A 24,111-nucleotide genomic window follows, 5' to 3' on the forward strand; every position below is an offset into this window, starting at 1 on the left:
TTGCAAGGGTCATAGAGACTGTCGAAGGGAAAGATGGACTTGTAAGAAGAGTCAAAATCTCCATGGGAGATAAAAGACTGAACAGAAAGAGTGAGTGCTTAGGTAGGCCCTCCTTATTAGAGTGCCCTGTACGGAAACTGGTCCTTTTGTTAAAGGCTTCTTAATCATACACATTGTTTTAAGGTGAAAAGTTCATATTTATTGCCATATCTATAGGCCTATAGAAAATTATTCGTAGTGAATATGGAGTTAACATCGACGTGTATTATATTATTTGTATATAATATGTTTTAAATGTAGCCATGAAATGTTAGAAAAATGTGTGTTAATACTGTGGATAATTCTTAATCATATATTGTGTTTTAGGTGAAAAGTTCATATTTATTGCTGTTTCTATGTAGAAAATTATTCGTAGTAAATAGCGTGTTAACCCCAATATGTGTATTATATTATTTGTATATAATACGTATTAAATATAGCCACGAAATGTTTGAAAAATGTGTGTTAACACTGTTATATAATACTCATAATTTTGGTGGGAGTGTAACAGACCCAAACTCTGCGAAGATTCTACAGTGATTGTTGTGTTTGTTCCTATTGTTATTAATTGATTTGCCGTATTGTACTGCTATTATTTAAATGAGTTCCTTGCTCGCGCAAGATCAATGACCTATATATATACATAGAATGTTACTATTAACGGTAGAAGGAAACGAAATGATACATTGTTTAGCACCTCCGATGAAGGCACAAGTTTTTACGGTGTTTAATGTCTGTTTGTACCAATGAATTTATGGATTACCAATAAACGGATTATCATCAGTTCATGACTGGACCATACATCGGGGGGAAGCTACAATTTGAGGTAGGGAAGTTCGGTCTGGCACTGCTCCGTTGGGGAGAAATTATCAGAAGGCAGATTGTCAGGGCGGGCTTTAAACGATGATGGACAGATGATCAACCGTGAAATTATTAACTACGTCACCAACGCTTGGGATGAGTTCGTATTCAACAAACATGGCTGCTCGCTCGAAATCTAAAATTTGGGGATTCAAGTCTGTTTGAGAAGACATTGACAGCGCATTCATTTTGAAAGAGGAACAGAGACACGCTATTAAGGTATTTGTCGATCGAAAAGATGTTTTTGCTATTTTTGCTTTATTATTATTATTACTAATAATAAGAACCCTATAATGGTTGTTGTACCATACTTGCTACATATGTTTTTGAGGCGTCTACTTCACTATTATCAAAACTTTCCTGAAAAAACCTGTTGTATGCAATCTGACACATGTGGGGCGATAGTGGTTCAGGAGGTAGAGGAGTCGTTCAGCAATCAGAAGGTTTGATCCCAACTCCCCCTCACCAAGTGTCAAAGTGTCCTTGAGCAAGACACTGAACCCCCAACCGCTCCCAACGTGCATGTTGGCACCTGTGATAGTAGCCTCCGCCATCGGTGTATGAATGGGTTGATGTCGAAGGCATCCATCCGTAAAGAGCTTTAAGTGCTCTATGAGTAGAAAAGCGCTACATAAATGCAGTCCATTTACTATTGCCATATCTTCTGCCCTCTGACGGATTATCAGTGCAGTGCAGGCAGTAGTGGACCTTTAAATGTTATATCCAAAATGGTTGCCTTCATGTAGTAACTCACAAGTATTTGGCAGGGAAATCTTTGGCTGTAACTACTGTTAAAGTTTCTGTAAGAATAACATTTATATTGTTACATATATTTGTATATAAAAAATACTGTATTAAAGCAACTTATTATTATTAAATAATTTACTTAAAATGACCTGAAATCATACTTTATTTTATAAATAAAGGCACACAAAAAAATTATAATCGAGGGCTGACCATATACAGGCTTGAACACCCTCTAATCCGACCCGCTGTAATTTCCCGATACCACTCCCCACCTGCTTCTCCAGCTCATTTCCTGTCCAAACCTTCACTGTCCTATCTGAAGAACAAATCTAAAAAATGACCACGTTCTTTTTTGCATTTTGTCAAAGGGTCTAATAAACACTTTCACTCTACACAGCAGTCATATTACGCACCGCTATGCATGCATAAATCCAAACCATCTGTCAATGATGAGACATGCTTTAAAGAGATTGAGTGAAGCAACTTTACACTATTGGGCTTACATTCCATGTGCCCAATAAAGCAGTGTACTACTTATGGTTTGGTTTATACATTATCTTATCATATTTCACATTCACATCTCATTCACAGTTTTAAAGACGTCCTCACCAGAAAATAGGGCTCTCTCCTGGTTCCTTGACAGTGTAGTATTCTTTATCCTGGGGCAAAACTTTAGTGAGCCCAAAGTCTCCAATTTTGACCCTCAGCTCACTCTCCACCAGGATGTTCCGTGTGGCCAGGTCTCTATGGATGTAGCGCTTCGTGGCTAGGTAGTCCATTCCCTAAAGACCACAAAGACAAATGTGAAAACAAATGTCAACCATATTCCGGTCAAGTGTTCACTTATGATTATTATCTTGTTATATGCAGCTATCCTGCTGAAGGCCTAGTATGTAGCAGGCGTATCCTAGACACTTGCAATTATACTCCTGACCAAACACTGAATAATACTTCCTAGATCACAACTCTCAATTGTAGGGATAAAATGCACAGTAGAATGCTGTTATATCCACACTTTCCTGTATAATTAAGGGCAGAGAAACCAATATGTCCATATAGTGACCTTGAGTTCAAGATTATAGTCACTCCATTCAAATAGCCATCTCATTTTTATGGCTGTAACAATGTGAGGGCTAATGGCTTTGAGATGCTGAATATGCAGACAGGGCTGTAAACAACCTGTTTGTGTCATTGAGTAACATTAAAAATGGCCTTTCACCGATTTGTCACATTTGCTTTTCTTCTGGCTTTTTCCACTATTGTTGCCCACGTTTATTAAACTAATAATCAACCTATGGAGCACGAGCAGGTGGAAGCAGATGTTCTACAGATTATTAACTACTTACTAACCGAACGGTCGAGGTTAGTAAGTTGTTTATTATATGGCATTTTTAACTCTTTTTTTATTTTGTAAATATAAATGGTAATTGTAAATATAAAACATGTTGTTTTGTTCAGCTCTCAAGTCTTTTCACGACACAGTGTGTTTCAGGTGTTGAAGTTAGCAAGTCTTTGTTTGCTAAGCAAGTTACAATGATCAATAGAAAACGGACAACAGGGCTCAGCTAAAACGGCTTTAATTTGCAGTTCAGCCCCCCCAGAAAGGTCAAGTTAACTTTGCTCAATGTAATTTTCTATAAAGCGCCAGATCACAACGGAAGTCAGTTAAGGATACCTTTCCTATAGAACAGGTCTATAGGTTGTTATTTTATTAAACACAATAAATAGCTTTGTGTTATTTATCTTATTTGCACGACGGCATGTCATTTTTGTCAATAGATGATCGCGCGTTTACAATTGTCCTCTGCTCTATGTATCGCGCAAGGCGGAGTTCTGCCCCGATGCGCACACGTTACTTTCTGTTTGAAGATAAGATAGCAGTTAGTAGTTGCCGGCCATCTAAACCATCTAAAATGCATATTTTGCACGCAATATATTTGGAAATACAGACAAAAAGCTGTCCGATTTGAATGGGGTATTTATTCATGTATATTTTGTCATCACTCGATCTTGAGAGATGTCTTCAAGTAACGTCAATGTTCCAAACATGAAACATTCTAATGTGTGCACCCAGTCTCAGAGAGTGACTAGCCAGACTAGCAGTAACTACTGAAAAAATGCCATGGATCCAGCAAAGTGTAAAGCTAAACGAAAGTATGAATATGAACACCGGGCGTTCTTCCCTGAATGGGAGGAATTATTTGCAGAGCGAAATGGAAAACCCCTTTGCTTAATATGCAGACGTCACGGTCGCATTTTAAATCCTTGAACTTGAAGCACCGTCTCTCCACACACAATGCTAACATAGCCCAGGAGTTCCTAAAAGCAGAGTTGGGCAAGCACAAGGTACATTCTTTGATACATCAGTCAGAGAAACAGACTCGGCTTTTAGGGAAATTTACGAAGTACTCTGAAACGGTCACGTTGGCATCGTATCAGGTGTCATGGAATATTGCTCGATCAAAAAAGTCATATAGTGAGGGAGAGTTTGAAAAATGAACAGAGGATATCTGACATTAACTATAATGAGCACCTTTAGACCATTATAGTCTTCAATATGTTTATTTTTGTGCCATATTTTAAATCTACATTTGTAAATGTCTCTTCCTAAAACCCAGGTTATTTTTAAAACAAAGGGAAGCAACTGCTGATATTAAGCTCTTCTCCAGGCACAGTCTGTTTCTCTTCTTTGTTTTGATCACAGTCATTACAGAGAAGGAGGCCTCACATTAATATGTGGAGGCAAAGTGTAGTAGCTGTTCCTAAGCTTTCTCTCCCAGGTCAGGGTGGTCCTGCTTCACACACTTATCCCCCCCAAAAGTGGGAAGCTCCCGCAAAATCAGGAATTTTAGGCCGAAATCCCCCCCCCCCCCAAAGCGGTGAACCTAGGGGTAACACTGATGCTATTGTTCATTTTTAAGACATCATTGGAGGGCAATACAGATCCGTATTGACCGGTGAGGAGGGCAATACGCAGCTGGCATGACTACCCATTAGCCAATCAGAATGCTCGTACTGTCGTTGCAATATAATAATAAACTAATAATCAACCTATGTAGCACGAGCAGCTGGAAGCAGATGTTCTACTTATCTAGTAAAAATTATGCAGCTCAGTCAATGCCATGCTAGAGGACAGAAAGCTTACGTAGATGAATCACTTAAGCCTACTGTCCTGTGTCAGTACATATACAGCTATCTAAACATTTTACAGTCAGTACTGTGCCACAAAAATGCACATACACTCATAACTGAAATTGAAGGTCAAATCTGATGGCACTTTACTAGTAAGCACAGTGCACAGAGCATGGGGAATCTGGCAAGAGTAGAGAGTTACAACAAGTAATTGTGTATTTTAAGATTCAAATTCTATGTGGCTAGACTCAAGTAGTGGAGTGGAGCTGCACATGCATCAATCACCTTTTGACCGTGATACACTTCAGGGGAGGACACATCAGTAGGCCAGGGGCCCATTACCCGCTGCTTTTGAGTCTGAACCACACGAAAACTAGAAAAGAAATGGTACTCCACCAAACTCGAGGTATTCCTCCTGGCGTGGAAGGATAGTCTTCTAAGATATAAACGAGTACTCTCTGAGGCGAAATCAGCTTACTATTCTTCATTGATTGATAGTAATAAAAACAACCCAAAATTCTTATTTAACACTATTTCTAGGCTAACAAAAAACCATAACAGAATCGAACATTCGGTTCCCATAATCTTTAGTGGTAATGATTTCATGACCTTTTTCAATAATAAAATCCTCAAAATAAGAGAACAAATTCAAAGCTTCCTCCCCCTCTGTGACCCTACACCCCTTCCAACATGCGCCAAGGCAACACCCCTTCAACCGGGTGCTATCCTTGAATTCTTCGCACCCACCGACCTCCCTGAATTAAACTCCTTGATCATTTCATCTAAATCATCAACGTGCCTACTAGATCCTATCCCCACAAAATTACTTAAACATGCACTTCCCTTATTAAGTGAGACATTGCTTAATGTAATGATTAACTCACTTATCTCAGGCTACGTCCCACAATCTTTCAAAATAGCAGTGATAAAACCATCTCTTAAAAAACCTAACCTTGATCCCGATAATCTCGCTAACTATAGACCCATATCTAACCTCCCTTTTTTGTCAAAAATACTTGAAAAACTAGTTGCTAAGCGACTTACTTCTTTTCTACAACAAAACAATATTGAAGACACCCTCCAATCCGGTTTTAGGGCCCACCACAGTACTGAAACGGCCTTAGTCAAAGTCTTAAATGACCTACTAATCGCATCTTATCATGGGTGCACCTCAATACTAGTTCTCCTAGACCTTAGTGCTGCTTTCGACACTATAGATCACCTCATCCTGTTACAGAGACTTGAACATCACGTTGGCATCAAAGGCTGTGCCCTATCTTGGTTTAGATCCTACCTCTCTGATCGCCATCAATTTGTTCATGTCCATGAGAAATCGTCAAATCACACCAGAGTAAACTACGGTGTCCCACAAGGCTCTGTCCTTGGACCACTGCTCTTTTCCCTTTATATGCTACCCTTAGGTGCTGTCATAAGGAAACATGACATTAACTTCCATTGCTATGCTGACGACACCCAACTCTACCTATCAATGAAACCTGATGAAATTGTACATCTACCCAAGATAGAAGCTTGCCTCCATGATGTAAAATCTTGGATGACTAATAATTTTCTGCTCCTCAACTCTGATAAAACTGAGGTTATGCTTGTAGGCCCCGATCAACTGAGAACTACACTATCTACCCATCTACCCACACTCAATGGCTTCCCAACACCCAACACTATCATCAAAAACCTTGGCGTAACTATCAACCATGACCTCCTACTTGACTCACACATAAAACAGATCTCAAAGACATAATTTTTTCATTTACGCAATATTGCCAAAATTAGAAAGGTCCTATCCCTCCAAGATGCAGAAAAACTAATCCATGCATTTATTACTTCCCGCCTCGATTACTGTAATGCTCTCCTGTCCGGATGCAGCATTAACACAATAAACAGGGTTCATACACTTTTGGACCAATGGATTTCCATGACTTTTCCATGACTTTAAACCAAATTTCCATAACCAAACATTTTGTGAAATCTCGGTGTAAACGTGCAAAAGTGATAAAATGTAGTATTAAAACTAACAATGGGAATTCGGAGGCATACTGTATACATTAAATTACACAAATGATTGAGAGACAATAGTTTGATTTAAAGAATGAACATTTATAAATATACTCTGGTTGCATTCACAACACTGACATCAATAAGAGCTTTAGTATGCAGAAGCATCCAGCTAGTGCAAACATTGATTTCCCTTATCTAGTGCAAAATGTAACAGAACAGTTGGCAACTAACTCTTTGACCATTAATCAACCAAAACAATTTCACATTTAAACAGCTTTATAAAACAACATCACAGATAAGGGGGGTCACACGCATACACACACACACATATATAAACACAATGTGTCTCCAGTAAGAATCCTGATGACATTTGATGGCCAGGACAGTTAGGTTAAAATTGGAGACACATTGTACACTGTAAAATGTGATAAGTTGCGTTTACTTGGAGGAGTCCAGGAAACCGGTTGCCTTGAACAAGTCAAGTACATTGAAATAGAATTTTCAAGTAAGGTGTACTTAGCCTCCATAGTACACCTTACTTGACAATTCTATTTCAATGTACTTGACTTGTTCAAGGCAACCGGTTTCCTGGATTCCTTCAAGTAAACGCAACTTATCACATTTTACAGTGCACACACACACACACACACACACACACTCACTCTCTCTCACACTAGCACACACACTCACTCTCTCTCACACTCAAATACACACTAACGTTGAGTTGGCAACTAACTTTTTTGACCATTAATCAACAAAAACAATTGCACATTAAACAGCTTTATAAAACAACATTCGCATAACAAGTGCTTTAGTTTTGTGTTACACACACACACACACACACACACACACACACACACACACACACACAAACACAAACTTCTGTACCCTTGAGAGGCTAGTGAGATAGAAAAGCTGGTGGCAACCTGACAGGAACAGTCACTTGCCAGCTTAGCGTTTCATTTCTGCAAGCTTCACATCTATCTGCTTTTCGATCTCCAGCAGAGATACCTTCTTTTCCTTTGCAGTTCGGCGGAAGCTGTTTGATTTGGTGATGAATGTAAGCTGGCTTGTAGATTCTACTTCCTCAGAATATTCATCAGCTGATTTATGAAGCGCGCTTATATCATTCTCCATTCTCGCCCTCTTCTTTTTTAGGTCATCCAGCTCATCTGTGAGGGCCTTTCTCTTGAGGTCAATGCCTTGCCTCTCCTTCCTTCTTTTCTCTTCATCTAGGTACCCATGGTACTTCTGCCTAGCACTTGCATCTGAAAGCAACAGTTCCTTGGTAATCGCCACCTTGTTAACGCCCCCAACAGACCTGACATGGTCAACAATGAGCCTCTGAGCCACCAGGGACATCTCCTTCTGATTCTCTACAATCATTTCTTTGTAGAATCCTCGCTCAACACTGGCCTGTCCATGAGACAAGACAAGCAGTACCTTTACCACATCCAACACTCTGGAAAAGGATGGTTTCGAGCCCATTGTCTCATATAGGAGAGTGCGTGCCCAACTTCCCAACCTGTCGATTTGCATCCATCTCTGAATGCGTTGTGCAGTATGTGCAACCCACACGAACCAATGTTGAGAAGCGACTTTCCAGCATCCTGTTGCACCCTCTTCTGGAGTATTTCGAATACCTTCCAGTAGACATTGGGACCGTCCATGGAGATTTGGATGAGGTTATAGACTCCGATCTCCGACAGCATGTCGGTCATTTTAGCAACGACATCGAGGGCAGATGAATGTCCCATGAACTGAGAGCTGATGTATTTTGTCTTAACATCGGGGCCATCCCATAGCCTCACATGTAAATCCATCTGTTTGGACTGTAAATAACTATTCAGGCTTTCGTCGAAGAGAATGACGTATGCCCTTTGCTTCATTACGTTGGACAACGTCAGACTCCTGAAGTGGGGAGCGAGACCGAAAGAGCAGAGGTACGAGCATTTGCTTTCGCCACAAGCAAACTGTGTTGCTATCTGGCTATCGGGGAACATTCTTTGAAAGAGCAGGCTAGCATCTTCAGATGACTTAAACGAATAATGCGAATTAGCCACCTTCAGTGCCCACATTACCTCCGCAGTTAAGACTTCCTTTTTTGTGACAGCATCGGTTATTGACGACTGCTTGGCCAAAGAGAGAGACGTGCTGTTTGCCTTAGCAGTTGCCCTGGCTGTGGTGGTGAGAAAGCCGGTGATGGGGTTTGACTTAGCTCCGCTAGCACCAGCGCTCTGGTGTTTAGTGCCTTTCGCATATTATTATTATTAATGCCGCCTCTCCCATGTTAGATGTCAAACGTTTTGTCACCACATAACCTACATTTAGCTCGGCCCGGGTCTTTGTCGGATGAAACCCATGACATATATTTCTCATTTCGCAACCAAGCATTGTTGAACTGGCATTTTGAATAATTTTGGCTTCCCTCAGATACTGTTACTGTTGCTATGGCCAACAAACGTTACAGTTGTGTATGTTTCAGTTTCAGCGCGTGCCTGTTTATACTTTGAGCGTATTTCATTTAAAGGCATATTCATGATTTAAAACTCAGCGTAAATGAACGACAAGAAAATATGAATAAAAAAAAATTCCATGACTTTTCCAAAACTTTTGGGACTTTATTCTTTTCAAGCACTTTTCCAGGCCTGGAAATAACCATTTTAAAATTCCATGACTTTTCCAGGTTTTTCATGACTGTACGAACCCTGTATAAAGAGCCTTCAACTTACACAGAACGCTGCTGCTCGTACACTCACCAGAACTAAAAAAAATGAACACATCTCACTGGTACTCGCCTCATTGCATTGGCTCCCCGTCAAAAGTAGAATCGATTTCAAAGTACTCCTGCTAACATATAAAGCCCTAAACGACCTGGCTCCAAACTACCTCAAGGAATTACTCGTCCCCTATTGCCCTCCAAGGCTGCTCCGTTCCCAGAGTGCAGGCCTCCTGGTAATTCCAAGAATTTCAAAAACCACAATAGGAGGCAGAGCCTTTAGCTACCGAGCCCCTCTCCTCTGGAATAACCTCCCTGCCTCCATCAGAGATGCAGACACTGTCCCTATATTCAAATCAAGACTTAAGACATTCCTCTTTAGTGCAGCCTATAGCCAAAAGTAATCGCATCAACAAACCCATCACCTGCTGTGCCAGCCAAAAGTGTGTCCTGTTTGCTGAGTGGATGCATGTACGGCCCCGGCATAACAGCTCATACTTCAATGTAACGAATTATACAGCCAAAAGTAATTGCGTCAACAAACCCATCACCTGCTGCGCTAGCCAAAAGTGTATCCTGTTTGCTGAGTGGATGCATGTACGGCCCCGGCATAACAGCTCATACTTCAATGTAACGAATTATACAGCCAAAAGTAATTGCGTCAACAAACCCATCACCTGCTGCGCTAGCCAACAGTGTATCCTGTTTGCTGAGTGGATGCATGTACGGCCCCGGCATAACAGCTTATACTTCAATGTAACGAACAATACAGCCAAGACATTCCTCTTTAGTGCATCCTATAGCCAAAAGTAATTGCGTCAACAAACTCATCACCTGCTGCGCTAGCCAAAAGTGTATACTGTTTGCTGAGTGGATGCATGTACGGCCCCGGCATAACAGCTTATACTTCAATGTAACGAACAATACTGCCTCTCGGTTTGTCCACACCATCATCTCACCGTCTCAAACATTGCCGAGTGGATGCATGTACGGCCCGGGCATAAATAAATAAAACTCAAGAAGAACAATAGTGTGTTTGCAAGCACACTAACAATATATGCCAGCATTATATCACATATATCTCCTCCCTTTCTCTCTCTCTCTCCTTCCATATCATATTGCTTTTGCCTATAATAACACTGATAAAATAGCCATATTGCCTACTGTTAAATCTACTACCCAAATGCATCTCCCTATCTGTTTCTGAAATTGTTGTCTACTAACATAAATGTTCTCTCTCCCCTATAGCATGTTCCAATCGCTGATGGAAGTGGAACTATCGCTCCTCACCCCCACCACTCTGCACGTTGTCTCTCTACCTGGTCTACCTGGAGAAACCCTTGGCTAATCGCACCCACCGCCACTGCATTGCCGTACACCTACTCTACCCAATACCCTATGCTAGCATTTATATTCAATATACATTATTGCCTCCACCGAAATGTTTCTCTGTCCCTACATCCCTTACCCCTGTAACAGTAACCCTATTGGCACAGTAATCTGGTCTTGCCTGTATCATGTATTTACCATCAGATGTTTGTATACATATGTCCAGTGACCAAATGCTGGGTGTGTATAACCCCTGTTGCTTCTTTTCCCCTTCTGCACACAACCCTGCCCCTTCCCCCCTTCCCCCCTTCCCCCCGTCCCACCTTCCTGTCTCCACCCGGCCGACCTCAAGCAGATGGGTCCCCCCTTATGTGCCGTGGTTCTGCTTAAGGTTTCTTCCTGCCTAACAGGGAGTTTTTTCTTGCCCCTGTTGCCGTTGTGCATGCACTAAGGGGGTTCAGGCTCTGGGATCTGTTAAGCGCCTAGAGGCAATTGTATTGTTATGGCGCTATACAAATAAAATTGAATTGAATTGAGTCTGGACTGGTCATTTTATATTTCTAATTAACAGAGGACAAGCGGCGGTTTATGTAAAAGGTTCTGATAAAAAAATGTAATCTCAAACTGTCAGATGTTCTGTTCTCGTTTATTCTGCCCTCACCAAATCCTGTCATGGAAGTCAATATCTAATCATGAAAGTGGGGCTGTGACAGAGGTCAAAGGCCAACTGAAACATCAAGGAGATTTTGATCTGTGGCAACATGCACACTTGTAAACACAGGTCAAGTTATTAGTGTGATTGCTCACTGCTCTTCTTAAGCGTCATTATTTATTAGTGTGATTGCTTAGCACAGTACTGTTCTACTTAAATCTTCTTTCTTTTTAATTTTATATTACATACAATTACAACATCACTTTATTCAAACAGACTAGGTTTTGTTCTCTGTCTCTTGAAGCACAACAACATTAAGCTAATCATTCCATTGCTATGTGTTCAAGCTCAGAGCCTGTGTTTACCAGTTTACCATGAACGCTGTCTATAGTTAAGAGATAATAGTTATTACGGCATTTTAGGCTTAAAAAGGTTAAGAATGACCATGCTACTAAAAAAGGAAATGCTTAATTTAAAACAAAAAAAACTTACGTAGCTGGCATAGTTCTCTGTGCCTACTGTGTGCTGTATGCTCATGTGTTAGGGCTGTGTAATATATCCTTTATTAATCATAAAGCCTACTGTATGCTCATGTGTTAGGGCTGTGTAATATATCCTTTATTAATCATAAAGCCTTCTGTGTGCTCATGTGTTAGGGCTGTGTAATATATCCTTTATTAATCATAAAGCCTACTGTGTGCTGTATGCTCATGTGTTAGGGCTGTGTAATATATCCTTTATTAATCATAAAGCCTACTGTGTGCTCATGTGTTAGAGCTGTGTAAAATGTCCTTTATCAATCATAAAGCCTACTGTGTGCTGTGTGCTCATGTGTTAGAGCTGTGTAATATGTCCTTTATCAATCATAAAGCCTACTGTGTGCTCATGTGTTAGAGCTGTGTAATATGTCCTTTATTAAATCATAAAGCTACTGTGTGCTGTGTGCTTATGTGTTAGAGCTGTGTAAAATGTCCTTTATTAATCATAAAGCTACTGTGTGCTGTGTGTTAATGTGTTAAGGCTGTGTAACCTCAGCATTTGAATAAGCTAACAAGTATCAATGAAACACAAGAGCAATGGCTGGAGAAAAAAATGACCTTTGTACACCTGTGCAGATATTACCATTAAAATGTCACGCTATTATAGTAATTAACAACTTTATTATTTACGGTCAATGTAATGTTATTGAAAAACAACTATACAGTTAATTCATGTAAAGAGCTAGAATTTTATCACAAGCATGTCCGAGGTGAATTTATATTCTTCTCTAAATGCACACCGTTTCATAACTAATTTATGACAATACGATTGCGGTCATCTAGGCACTATAAAGGCCCTCATTTACATATTTTATCTGAACTTATTTGGGCACGTTGTGAAAAACAGCAGACAGTCTAAGCTGTAGATTGTCGACACACTCAGTTAGAATGATACCTTGCAGATCTGAGAGGAGTAGTGCAGGAGCTTCTTATGGTCGAAGCGTTCCTTATTCTTGATCAGATAGTCTCTGAGGCTTCCAAAAGGCAGGTACTCCATCACCAGCCTCAGGTTTCTGCGGCCTACGCAGAGAAGAAGTGGTCAATAACATCATACAATTATCAATTTAGTAAATATTCCTAGCTGTGACTAGTCTATATAAACGACTGTATAATACAAGTGTGAATGGCTTCAACATGTTCATAAACCTTGTAACAGTCAGGACAGCAGTCCACACACCACTGCACGTAGCACACATCCCACTTCTGGCCATATCGGCAGTAGCAGTGATTCTGAGAAAGCTGAGAGCTGAGATGTAGTGCTTAAGGCTATGGTTTACGCCATGGGTCCAGAGCGGATGCAGTCCTTAAGGCTATGGTTTACGCCATGGGTCCAGAGCGGATGCAGTCCTTAAGGCTATGGTTTACGCCAGGGGTCGGCAATAGGCGGACCGCGGTCCGGGTCCGGACCCAACTGACGTCGTCTCCGGACCGAGACACAATTGCAATAAAAAAAAAAAAATGTTTTTTTAAATAATTTGACCAAGCGGTTTTAACAACTGATGTTTGGGTGACTTTTACAAACCCGTTCAATACATACAATTAACCATAACTTTATGGTAGGCTATGCCTTTGTTTAAACTTTCTAATGCCAGTAGCCAATCAGATGATAGCCTACTCTACGCAGCACGGGCTCGATTTTAATGCTGCGAGCTGTGGGACTGGTGCACGGCTGCACGCACGAGCTTCAGACAAATTGACTGAAGAAAATAGTGCGTGAGAGTTGAGAGGGAAAGTTTCATTGCAGTTCGCGGTTGAAGAGAAAGATGGCATGCTCTAAGAAGAGAAAGGTAGACAGCGAGAACTGAGCTTTAAAAGAGGAGTGGACAGACGTGTACATGTTCATTCTGCCTGCGCGCAGCTGTAAGCCTGTGTGCCTGATATGCTCTGAAACGGTGGCACTCGTCAACGTGAAACGCCACTACGATATGAAGCACAAAGAGTTTGATCAAAATAACCCTCTCAAATCCGAACTGCGAGCACAGAAAATACATGATCTTAAAGCCCAGTATGCCCGATCTACCATCATCCTGACTAATTCATTCACTGCCCAACAACGAGCAAACGAGTGCATGAGTGCTGTAGCTGAAACTTTGCTAGGGAATATGCTGGACACTATGTTTAATGTTAATAATATGGAAAAACACAATAAACACTGTTGAAATATTATTGAAATGTAGACCTTCATTTGATCTGATAGTCAGTTGTTGACCAAACAGATACTATTAGCGCCTATACTTATTGGCTAAATATGCCCCTTAATCATAATGCACAACTTGACTGTTGGTACATAAAACACATGCAGTCCTATACCAGTGAAATCAACGGTCATAAAAAATGTGTGATAGACCTCCGGACCCAAGCTTGAGGAAAATTCTTGAAACTGGACCCCTTAGAATTTTAATTGGATACCCCTGGTTTACGCCATTGGTCCAGAGAAGAGAAAATGAAGTATATTCACTCAATACCCAATAACTGAGCCTTTAGACCACATACAAATGAAACGTGAATAACAAACAAACAATAACACATTAGTATCATGCATTACTAAACCTCACCAATGAGGCGTGCACTGTTCTATTCAAACAACAGCAAACAGTATAAATAAATTATACTAGTAAAAAGTTATTTTATTACCCTACTATTAAGCTAGTTTGCCATTCAATATATGGCCTACACTGCAATTGACCATATATATATGGTTAATGTGTTTGTCCCCTCTACAGCATAATATAAGCAACAGCAAGTCTAAAGTTTAGATTAAAACAAAATTAGATATGGTTAAAGGAAAACGTAGGGATATTTGAACCTGGGTCAAATTTTATATATTTGTTTTTGTCCAAAAGTTTACTAGGGACACTTGATAATTGAAATCAGGCCAGTATTGAGTAACAACGCTTAAAGCAACAATTGCAAAATGGCTATACGATTGATCAAGGTAAAGCACTTGTTTTGGCCAATGTAAGGACTGGCTTGAAAGGTCTGCCTACATGGAAAGGATCCCTACAGAGGAACAAGTGTGTTTGTCTACCTCAATAACTGTAAAGAAACTGTAGAAATGATTTGTATGTTCTGAAATGTTGCTGTGGTCACGGTACGCAGCCAAAAAAACTGCACCTCTTCCACCTCCCCTATCTGTTGAACAAGAAGATACTCCCCACTATCTACCCTTGACATATTTAGCTCTCTCACACTCCACCCTATGAGTTTTTTTCTCCTCAATAGCATTCACTCTAATGTTTACTCATCCTTCTCTAAATCTTTCAAACATGCACTTTCCACTGAGATATTATTTCAGTTTAATGTAAATGTGTGTGGGCACCCCTCTGAGGTTGCATAAATAAACATCATAGCAATTTGTCATTCATTTTTTTTAGAGAAATCTGGAAAATGGGATGTTTTTCAGACAAAAAAAATCTTAATGTAGCAGCATTGAGTTGTATGAAATAAAATCGAATGTGAAAAATAGGCTATGCAAAAATGTGAGCAATCTTTAAAGTGTGTTCATTTGAAAACCTGTAGTCTCCTGAGTAATGCTGATTGATTGAAACCCCACATTTTTTAAATCGCAGAATGAACCTTAAACTGCAAACAAAGGTGGAACCAATCATGGAAAGCTCATTTAACATAGCTGAACTTTATACTTCTATTCAAGAGAAACTAATACACTTTCTGGCATAGACATACATTGGGCAACTGTGACATCATAATAGGGTCATTAACCTGGCATGCACCTGTGTTTCACTGACACAGCTGCACCAATATGAAGGCTCCTTTTCTCTCTGTCCCTGTCAATACAGGCCTCACTGTATAACTAGGAGATAAGACATCTTCCATACTCATTTTTCTATCTATCTATCTATCCCTCTACCACTACTCTAACACTCCATCTCTCTGTATAACTCAATTTTCTCTTCTTCTTTCCATCATTTCTCTCTTCACTCTTTCTTTACCTCCTGACTTTTTCACTCTTTTTTCCATTTTTCTTTCACTCTGTCCATCAATTCCTAGTCAACATTTTTTTTCTTTTCATGTCAGCTTTCTTTGACTTTCAAGTCACTCAACTCTGTCTCTATTTCATTAACTCACTCACTCTCTTTCATTCACTCACTCACTCACTTTCTTTCATTCACTCATTCTGTCTCTATTTCATTCTCTCAATCTGAACAATCCCCCCCTAAACAAGTTAGTTGAACGTCTTATTCTGAGAGAAGATTTAATGAACTTGTAGAAGTGATGGCAGTGCACTGATAACAGTGAAACAGTACTTGTGGTTCTGTCTAATGAATATAAAGCATGAGTGTGACTTTAGAACAGATGGATTCTTTTCCAAAATTTGACCAATTTACATGTACACAGGAAGAATATGAGATTCTTTGTATAAATCTACTTGGCATTTATTTACAATGTTTGGAGAAATGAGCATGTAATATATGTAGGATTATTAGTTGAAGGCAAGAATATGTTTAAAAACAAAACTAAATGCAGAGTATCGAAATTTAGGACAGGGCAGGGTAATACACTACCATAAAAATACGTTTAACTTTAGCTGTGTGCAGCGATAATTGGGGTGAACTGGCCCAAGTAGCATAAGGTTGAATGATGATGACCGCTTAAACAGCAGAAAGAGGACCATTTGAATTCTGTTACGTGAGGATTTAGATAGACCACACCATTTCAGAGGAACATAGGAAAGCATGTTGTAGGTTGCTGCAGTGCCATCTTGTGGCTGATTTAATATACTGTTATGACTGAGACCTCACATCACAGGTGGAACGCAAAATCCACTCTGAGAATGTCCATTTCCTGGTTTGAATCTTTCACTGTGTTTGGCTACGGGGTCAAAAGTTAGTGGTCAAACCAAAACGTCTCAACCTGGACTGTTTGTTTTCACAGCAACCCTCATGCATTGGTTGCTATTAGGCACCCCAGAGCCTGGTCACACTGTAATAATAATATGGAAGGACAAGAAGCCAAAGAATGTCAGCACAGTGCATCTGCTCTGAATGAGTTTGAATACATGAAAAATGCACACATTTCAAAATGGCTGACTTCCTGTTGGGCAGTCTCTCAAACAAATGTTAAAGAAATGTGAAATATTGATAGTCATGCTCATGCAAAATGAAATAAATGTCAAAGCAACTGTGTCTTGACCATGAAACCCCTTGCACCTGGTTTCTCCACCATAATATGGAAATACTGAAAGAACTTTGTGGCTACCACAGTGATAAACTCTCCACACCCAAGGGAAATGACTTTGATAAGTGTGCCACATTTCCTGAAGAGGCGATGAGTAGGGCTGCCACTAACGACTATTTTTCTATCGATTAATCTATAGACTATTTTATCGATTAGTCGATTAATCTAAACGATTCATTTTCCACCCCAAAAAAAAAAAAATCACCATTTCAGCTCAGTTCATTCATTTTATTTGTACATAATGCAGCACAAAACAAAATGAAAACAAAGGCTGACATATTAAAGTGCAAAACTGCAAGTTTAAACTAGCAACTCCCAACATGATACAAAAATAAATAAAAAAGAGGACTTGTTATAAGTCAGCAGCGCAACTCCAAAAGAAAAACAAATGCATCATAATTATTTAACATGTAATAATGAAGACAGTAATATTTCCTTTGACTTACACCTTTTAACTTCATTGATCAAAATTATTCAAATGTTATCTATGGTATTAAAGGCACCCCCCACACAAATGTGCTTCAAATAATGGCAGAAATAAAATATTTCGATACGGTACATTCTCAACAAGCACGAACAAACACTGGCACCGTCAATCAACGTAGAACAAGATCTAACCTACACATTTTCTGTTATTTAAAACGTAAAAACATATTCAATGGAAATTCTAAGGTCGCAGGCAGACAACTTTATGGCTTTAATAATGCGTGTATTTAGCAGCTACAATGACAAAAGATATTTAAACTTACGGCAATTTAAAAAACATGAATAGACAATTACGGTAGCTTTTCTGGCGTCCACAACGGCGCCTGTATGTTTTCGTTTGAGGTGTTCATGCATAGCGGTGGTGCTGCTGTGATAAGCCATCGACACTTTGCAGAGTGCACAAATACTTTTGACGCCTTTGGTCTTTGGAAACGTGTAGATTCCGTCTCTTTCCCCACCAAGTCGGACTCCGCTGCTGCCGCCATGATTTTTCAAAAACTGAAGCGTTGACTGATGGCGACCAATGACTGGTGCCAAAAAAGACTGACGTCAGGCACGCAGCAATTACGTAGTGATATGGAAGACGCACATTCGTTATACTGAACTGAAGCGTTTTAGAAATTGAAAAGGTAAATTCATAAAATAAAAAAAAGATGCATCGACTTAAATTATTGATGCTGACGCATTTTTACCGTCGACTTTGTCGACCACATCGATTAATCGGGGCAGCCCTAGCGATGAGCACCTATCCTGCATTTCAAATCAATCAAATACTAAATTGTCCTAACACAATTGCATGTGTGAAGTTTCATGTGTTTTCAGCCATCATAAGCTCCTCAAAACCCCACAGGAATATATTTGAAATATACAGCCATGTTTCCATCCAACATGGCTGCTTTCGGCGGAGTCAAATACAAGCCAGTGAACTTTGTCTGATATGATGAGAGCAATGACCATAACAAATCATGTGAACCTCAACCACACCCAAACACTATGTGACTTAAACCAGATTTCCCTTTTAACATACAGCCGCGGAAAAAATTAAGAGACCACTTCAAAATTATCAGTTTCTCTGGTTTTACTATTTATTGGTATGTGTTAAAGTAAAATGTACATTTTAGTTTTATTCTATAACCTACTGGCAACATTCCTACCAAATTTCAAATAAAAATATTGTCATTTAGATCATTTATTTGCAGAAAAATGACAATTGGTCAAAATAGCAAAATTGATGCAGTGTCTTCAGATCTCGAATAATGCAAAGAAAACAAGCTCATATTCATTTTTAAACTACACAATACTAATGCTTACACTTAGGAAGAGTTCAGAAATCAATATTTGGTGGAATAACCTTGATTTAAAATCACAACTTTCATGTGTCTTGGCATGCTCTCCACCAGTCTTTCACATTGCCGTTGGGTGACTTTATGCTACTCCTGGCGCAAGAATTCAAGCAGCTCGGCTTCTTTTCATGGCTTGTGACCATCCATCTTCCTCTTGATCACATTTCAGAGGTTTTTGATGGGATTCAGGTCTCGAAATTGGGCTGGCCATGACAGGGTCCTGATCTGGTGGTACTCCATCCACACCTTTACTGGCCTGGCTGTGTGGCATGGAGCATTGCCCTGCTGGAAAAAACACTTCTCAGAGTTGGGGAACATTGTCAGAGCAAAAGGAAGCAAGTTTTTCTTCCGGGACAACGTTGTACTTTGCCTGGCTGAGGTTTGTAAAAGACCATAAGGATTGAAAAAGCGGACTGGAGGTTCTTCTAAGTTCGTCTTCTCTGATGAGTCCGATTTCACAGTAGGTGCAAGACTCTCTGGCTTGTAGGCCTCCAGGTCTCCGTCTAACCATCAGACGACCATGTGTTGGGCGAAGCTGAAAATTGGACTCATCAGAGAAGACGAACTAGAAGACCCTCCAGTCCGCTTTTTTCAATCCTTATGGTCTTTTACAAACCTCAGCCAGGCAAAGTACAACGTTGTCCCGGAAGAAAAACTTGCTTCCTTTAGCTCTGACAATGTTCCCCAACTCTGATAAATGTTTTTTCCAGCAGGGCAATGCTCCATGCCACACAGCCAGGCCAGTAAAGGTGTGGATGGAGTACCACCAGATCAGGACCCTGTCATGGCCAGCCCAATTTCGAGACCTGAATCCCATCAAAAACCTCTGAAATGTGATCAAGAGGAAGATGGATGGTCACAAGCCATGAAAAGAAGCCGAGCTGCTTGAATTCTTGCGCCAGGAGTAGCATAAAGTCACCCAACGGCAATGTGAAAGACTGGTGGAGAGCATGCCAAGACACATGAAAGTTGTGATTTTAAATCAAGGTTATTCCACCAAATATTGATTTCTGAACTCTTCCTAAGTGTAAGCATTAGTATTGTGTAGTTTAAAAATGAATATGAGCTTGTTTTCTTTGCATTATTCGAGATCTGAAGACACTGCATCTTTTTTGCTATTTTGACCAATTGTCATTTTTCTGCAAATAAATGATCTAAATGACAATATTTTTATTTGAAATTTGGTAGGAATGTTGCCAGTAGGTTATAGAATAAAACAAAAATGTACATTTTACTTTAACACATACCAATAAATAGTAAAACCAGAGAAACTGATAATTTTGAAGTGGTCTCTTAATTTTTTCCGCGGCTGTATAGGCTAAACAGTAGGCCCTGACCAATGGAAGTACAAAGTAGGCTAAAACCTCATCACCAAATAGGTTAGAGGCTACAGGCTATGATTCGGAGCACTGCTAGTAGTTGGTTCTTGTTAGTTTGCGTTTTTACGTCTCAAGCCTCGCTGTACCTCTCTGAGCCCCACCTGGCGGGCCCGCGCCACACTGTGATCCACTGATATAAAAAACGTTAATGAGAAAGGGCTTTAAGCGATCTGAATGAGAGGCCAAACAGATTGTGGATCTTCCTGAGCAGAAGGAAACTCACCTGCGCTGTAGCACACCCCTTTATACTTGACTATGTTGTCGTGCTGGAGGGACTTCAGGATCTCAATCTCACGCTCAAAGTCACGCAGATGCTCTTCGGTGCTGTGCTGAAGCTTCTTCACGGCCACTACTTCTCCTGTGTTGTCCTGCAGTGGGTCATAGCGACACTTCTCCACACTACCAAAGTTTCCCTAGTGGAGCAAGAGAGAAGGTGCATGATACTGTGAACAGATAATGAGATGCACAGAGGGGACACGTTCAGAAAGAAGAAATCAGATCTAGACAGATGGTGCATGGTGGAGTTCTGCACCTTTCCAAGCTGCTGCAGGAAGATGAGATGCCGCTCCTCAAACTGGGCGGGTTCCTGGCTCTCAAACGCTCCAGGGTATCCCGAGCGAGCTCTGATTGGCACCATGTCACTCTCCACCAGCAGCTCATAGTCTAAAGGGGCCGGGGTCAGGAAGAACAGAAGTGAGTTATGAGATGTGCCACATTCTAGTGACTCTCCAGCTCTTCTGATGTGATGAAGTAGTGAGACTCTCACTTTGAACTCTCTACTTTATATGGCAGCGGAGTGCGACTGCTCAGGAGTCTGATCTGATGGTTGTTCTAATGCAGGGTTTTCCACACCACCTTCAACATCATACACATTCTAACCAACACATTTCCATGACTGTACTCTAAACGTCTAAGAGTAAATTACCATTACAATGCTTTACAGTGTTTCAGTGCCATTGTTGACGATGCTAAAAAAATGACATCAATTTAAACTTGCCCTGAAATCTTAATCCTAATTTGTAATCCACTGTAAACAAAATGCCACCCAGATCCAAGCTTTATTTTATTATTATTATTTTTTATTTTTTTGTAATGAGGCAAGCACTGACATTTGTAAGGTGTAGATGTAATGGTTGCATTTGTCCACTTTTGCACAAAACATGTGAAAGATGGAGAGCAGAAGTGCTAGTAGACGGCTTTGGGAACCTAGAAACATTAAACACTTGAAAAAAACACTCTGAACATAGTTTGTGGATACAGCCAGCACATAAAACACAACCCTTAATGTGTTAGTAATATTTAGCTGTTGCACTAGATACTAATGTGATGCTAATGCTAATTGCTAATCAGGTGTTGCTAGTGAGGACCCTGTAGTGGGTTCTAGGGTGTTATTGTTTACTGGACAACACAGACCTGGGCCCTGTTCGGCGTAGAACTGAAGCTAAGTTAATCAATTGTCATGTCAGCACGTCAGGTTTAGCTCGCTAAATGAGAACAGGCTATACCGGTCTGCCGACGGGTTATCCACGTCTTAATCATGAAGCTAATGTCCCCCAGGGTAAACTAATCAGCTAAATTGAGCGTGCACGTCCTGCTTCAAAAGGCAGGAAAGGTCGATCACCAAAACCATGATTTTTTTAACAGTACAATAGTGTAAACTCAAACAAAAAGACTATTTTTTTTCTCCACTAAGGCAGGAGATGACCATGAACGCGTTATGAAGAATTCAAGACCATAATCATGGCAAAATCCAACACTGCCGCCGCTGCAAGAGCAATACAAGAAACTGTCTAAGGGATGTCTAGTGGGTGATATCTTTTGGTATTTGGAATATGTGACTTTGGTGCAGTGGATAGAGCTCACGGTTTGAACACAATAGATTCGAATCCCCTCACCTCCGTATCAAGTATAGTTCCTCGTATATCGCTTTGAATAAAATGACTATGACTAAATGTAAATGTATTAATAAGAAATTCAATAAATTGAAGCAGTGAAAAGAAATTTTGTGTATTTCTCTCTTCTTATCATGCATCCACCTTAATCATTTTCTACAAAAATGATATGTTATGTATGGTGTAGTACACTGAGACTTTATTCACTACTGCACAAAAACTAGACACGTTTGCAAAACTAGACGTTTGCAATGATGTAAGTTAAAGTAGGTACTGTGCTCAAATTTCCTGGGATCAAAGAAGACGTTAGTATTCATGTGCAAACTCAAAATCACATCTCAGGATTGCTGCGCATGCAAGTTATTTCGGGTGTATCAACTGTACCCATGTATCAACTGTCATATAATTATGAGTGTTGTTCTCCGCATCGCCGACATTACAAAAATGAAGGCTACCACTCGCAAAAAAGTGAAGACATTCAATGTTCGACTGTGGTGTTTGCAATAAATGACTCGAGAAGGTCTTTTCAATGAATTATTCCTTGTCGGCTGAATCGGTAGCGCTCATACAAGAACTCATCATGATGGAAAAATGGATCTCGGCGATCGTAAAGAACTGTCTCCCTACGCTTATCAAACTATCTACAGTAATATGACTCCTTGGTCAATGGGATCCCTCCTTTTGCCGGGGGTGTGGCAAACTAAGCCAGCTAAACTTAGGTTAGCCTGCCCTGGAGCAGGTAAGTCCTAAGTGATATGTTACTATGGTAATTTATCGGAAGTTGCTTCGCCGAACCAAAAAGAGGGGCGTTTTCTTTTTTTAGCCTGGAATCTAGCTCGCTGAACCGCTTAGCGAGCTAGCCGAACAGGGCCCTGTAGTGGGTTCTAGGGTGTTATTGTTTACAGGGCAACACAGACCTGTAGTGGGTTTTACGGTGTTATTGTTTACTGGTCAACACAGACCTGGAGTGAAGAGGCTGTTCAGGTCTCTGATCACGGCTCTGAAGGAGGGCCGGTGCAGGGGCTCATAGTCCATGCAGCTGTTGATCAGATTGGCCAGTTCTGTCCACTTGGGGGCAGGAAGTTGGTGTCGATCCTCGTAGAAAAGATTTTTCTTAGAAACAAACAAACATGTTTTAACTGCATGGTTATAGAAAATAATGGATGTTTAGTAGAATGACTGTCAAGCTCGGAGGGACAATATCAGAAGGACTAGTCAGGCTGACCTTCATTAGAGAACAGGACTTTTAAAACATGTTGCACGGCACAGAGGAAGTATTTGTTATCATGATCTTTTCTAAGACAATGCATTTGTCAGTGTTGACTATCCATGCTTCAATGCTAAATCATTTCAGATAGAATGAAGGAGTGTAATATTGCAAATTCTGTTACCTTTGAGCTGTCCAGAGTGCTCAGGGGTCGCTCCCCTCCACTACAGATTTCCCACAGTGTGGTACCAAAGCTCCATTTATCTGTAGCTAGGCTCAGGTTCCGTGGATTGTCAACACATTCAGGTGGCACCCATGGGATCCTCTCTAGCAGGACTGCGCACACATGCACACACGCACACACACACACAAGCATTAGCACAGGTTTCCCACTTAGATGCGGTTTTCACTAAAGTAGCATAACAATTGGAACACAACTTACAGTAACACTCACTGCCCTCAATAGACGAGACACTACTTAAAGTAGCGAACTGTTCTATGATTAAAGAATATGTGACACAATCATTCAAAACAAAAGTGATCCAACTCTCAAAAACATAACCTTGACCCTGAT

At 40.4% G+C, this 24,111-nt stretch overlaps 1 protein-coding gene across 3 annotated transcripts in view; it reads right to left on the reverse strand.

Moving 5' to 3' along the window:
* The window catches only part of jak2a (Janus kinase 2a), a 113,253-nt gene that overhangs the window by 8,412 nt on the left and 80,730 nt on the right, over positions 1-24,111 (reverse strand). For all 3 annotated transcript variants that reach the window (XM_080847049.1, XM_080847048.1, XM_080847047.1), the window contains exons 16-21: positions 23,722-23,873; positions 23,293-23,443; positions 20,971-21,101; positions 20,662-20,851; positions 12,930-13,054; positions 2,257-2,429 (exon numbers count right to left, since the gene is read on the reverse strand). In XM_080847049.1, the coding sequence (XP_080703175.1) occupies positions 2,257-2,429; positions 12,930-13,054; positions 20,662-20,851; positions 20,971-21,101; positions 23,293-23,443; positions 23,722-23,873 (922 nt within the window). The remainder of the gene's footprint in view (positions 1-2,256; positions 2,430-12,929; positions 13,055-20,661; positions 20,852-20,970; positions 21,102-23,292; positions 23,444-23,721; positions 23,874-24,111) is intronic.

This window comes from Sprattus sprattus, assembly GCF_963457725.1.
Source record: "Sprattus sprattus genome assembly, chromosome: 11".
In the NCBI taxonomy this organism is placed as follows: domain Eukaryota; kingdom Metazoa; phylum Chordata; class Actinopteri; order Clupeiformes; family Clupeidae; genus Sprattus; species Sprattus sprattus.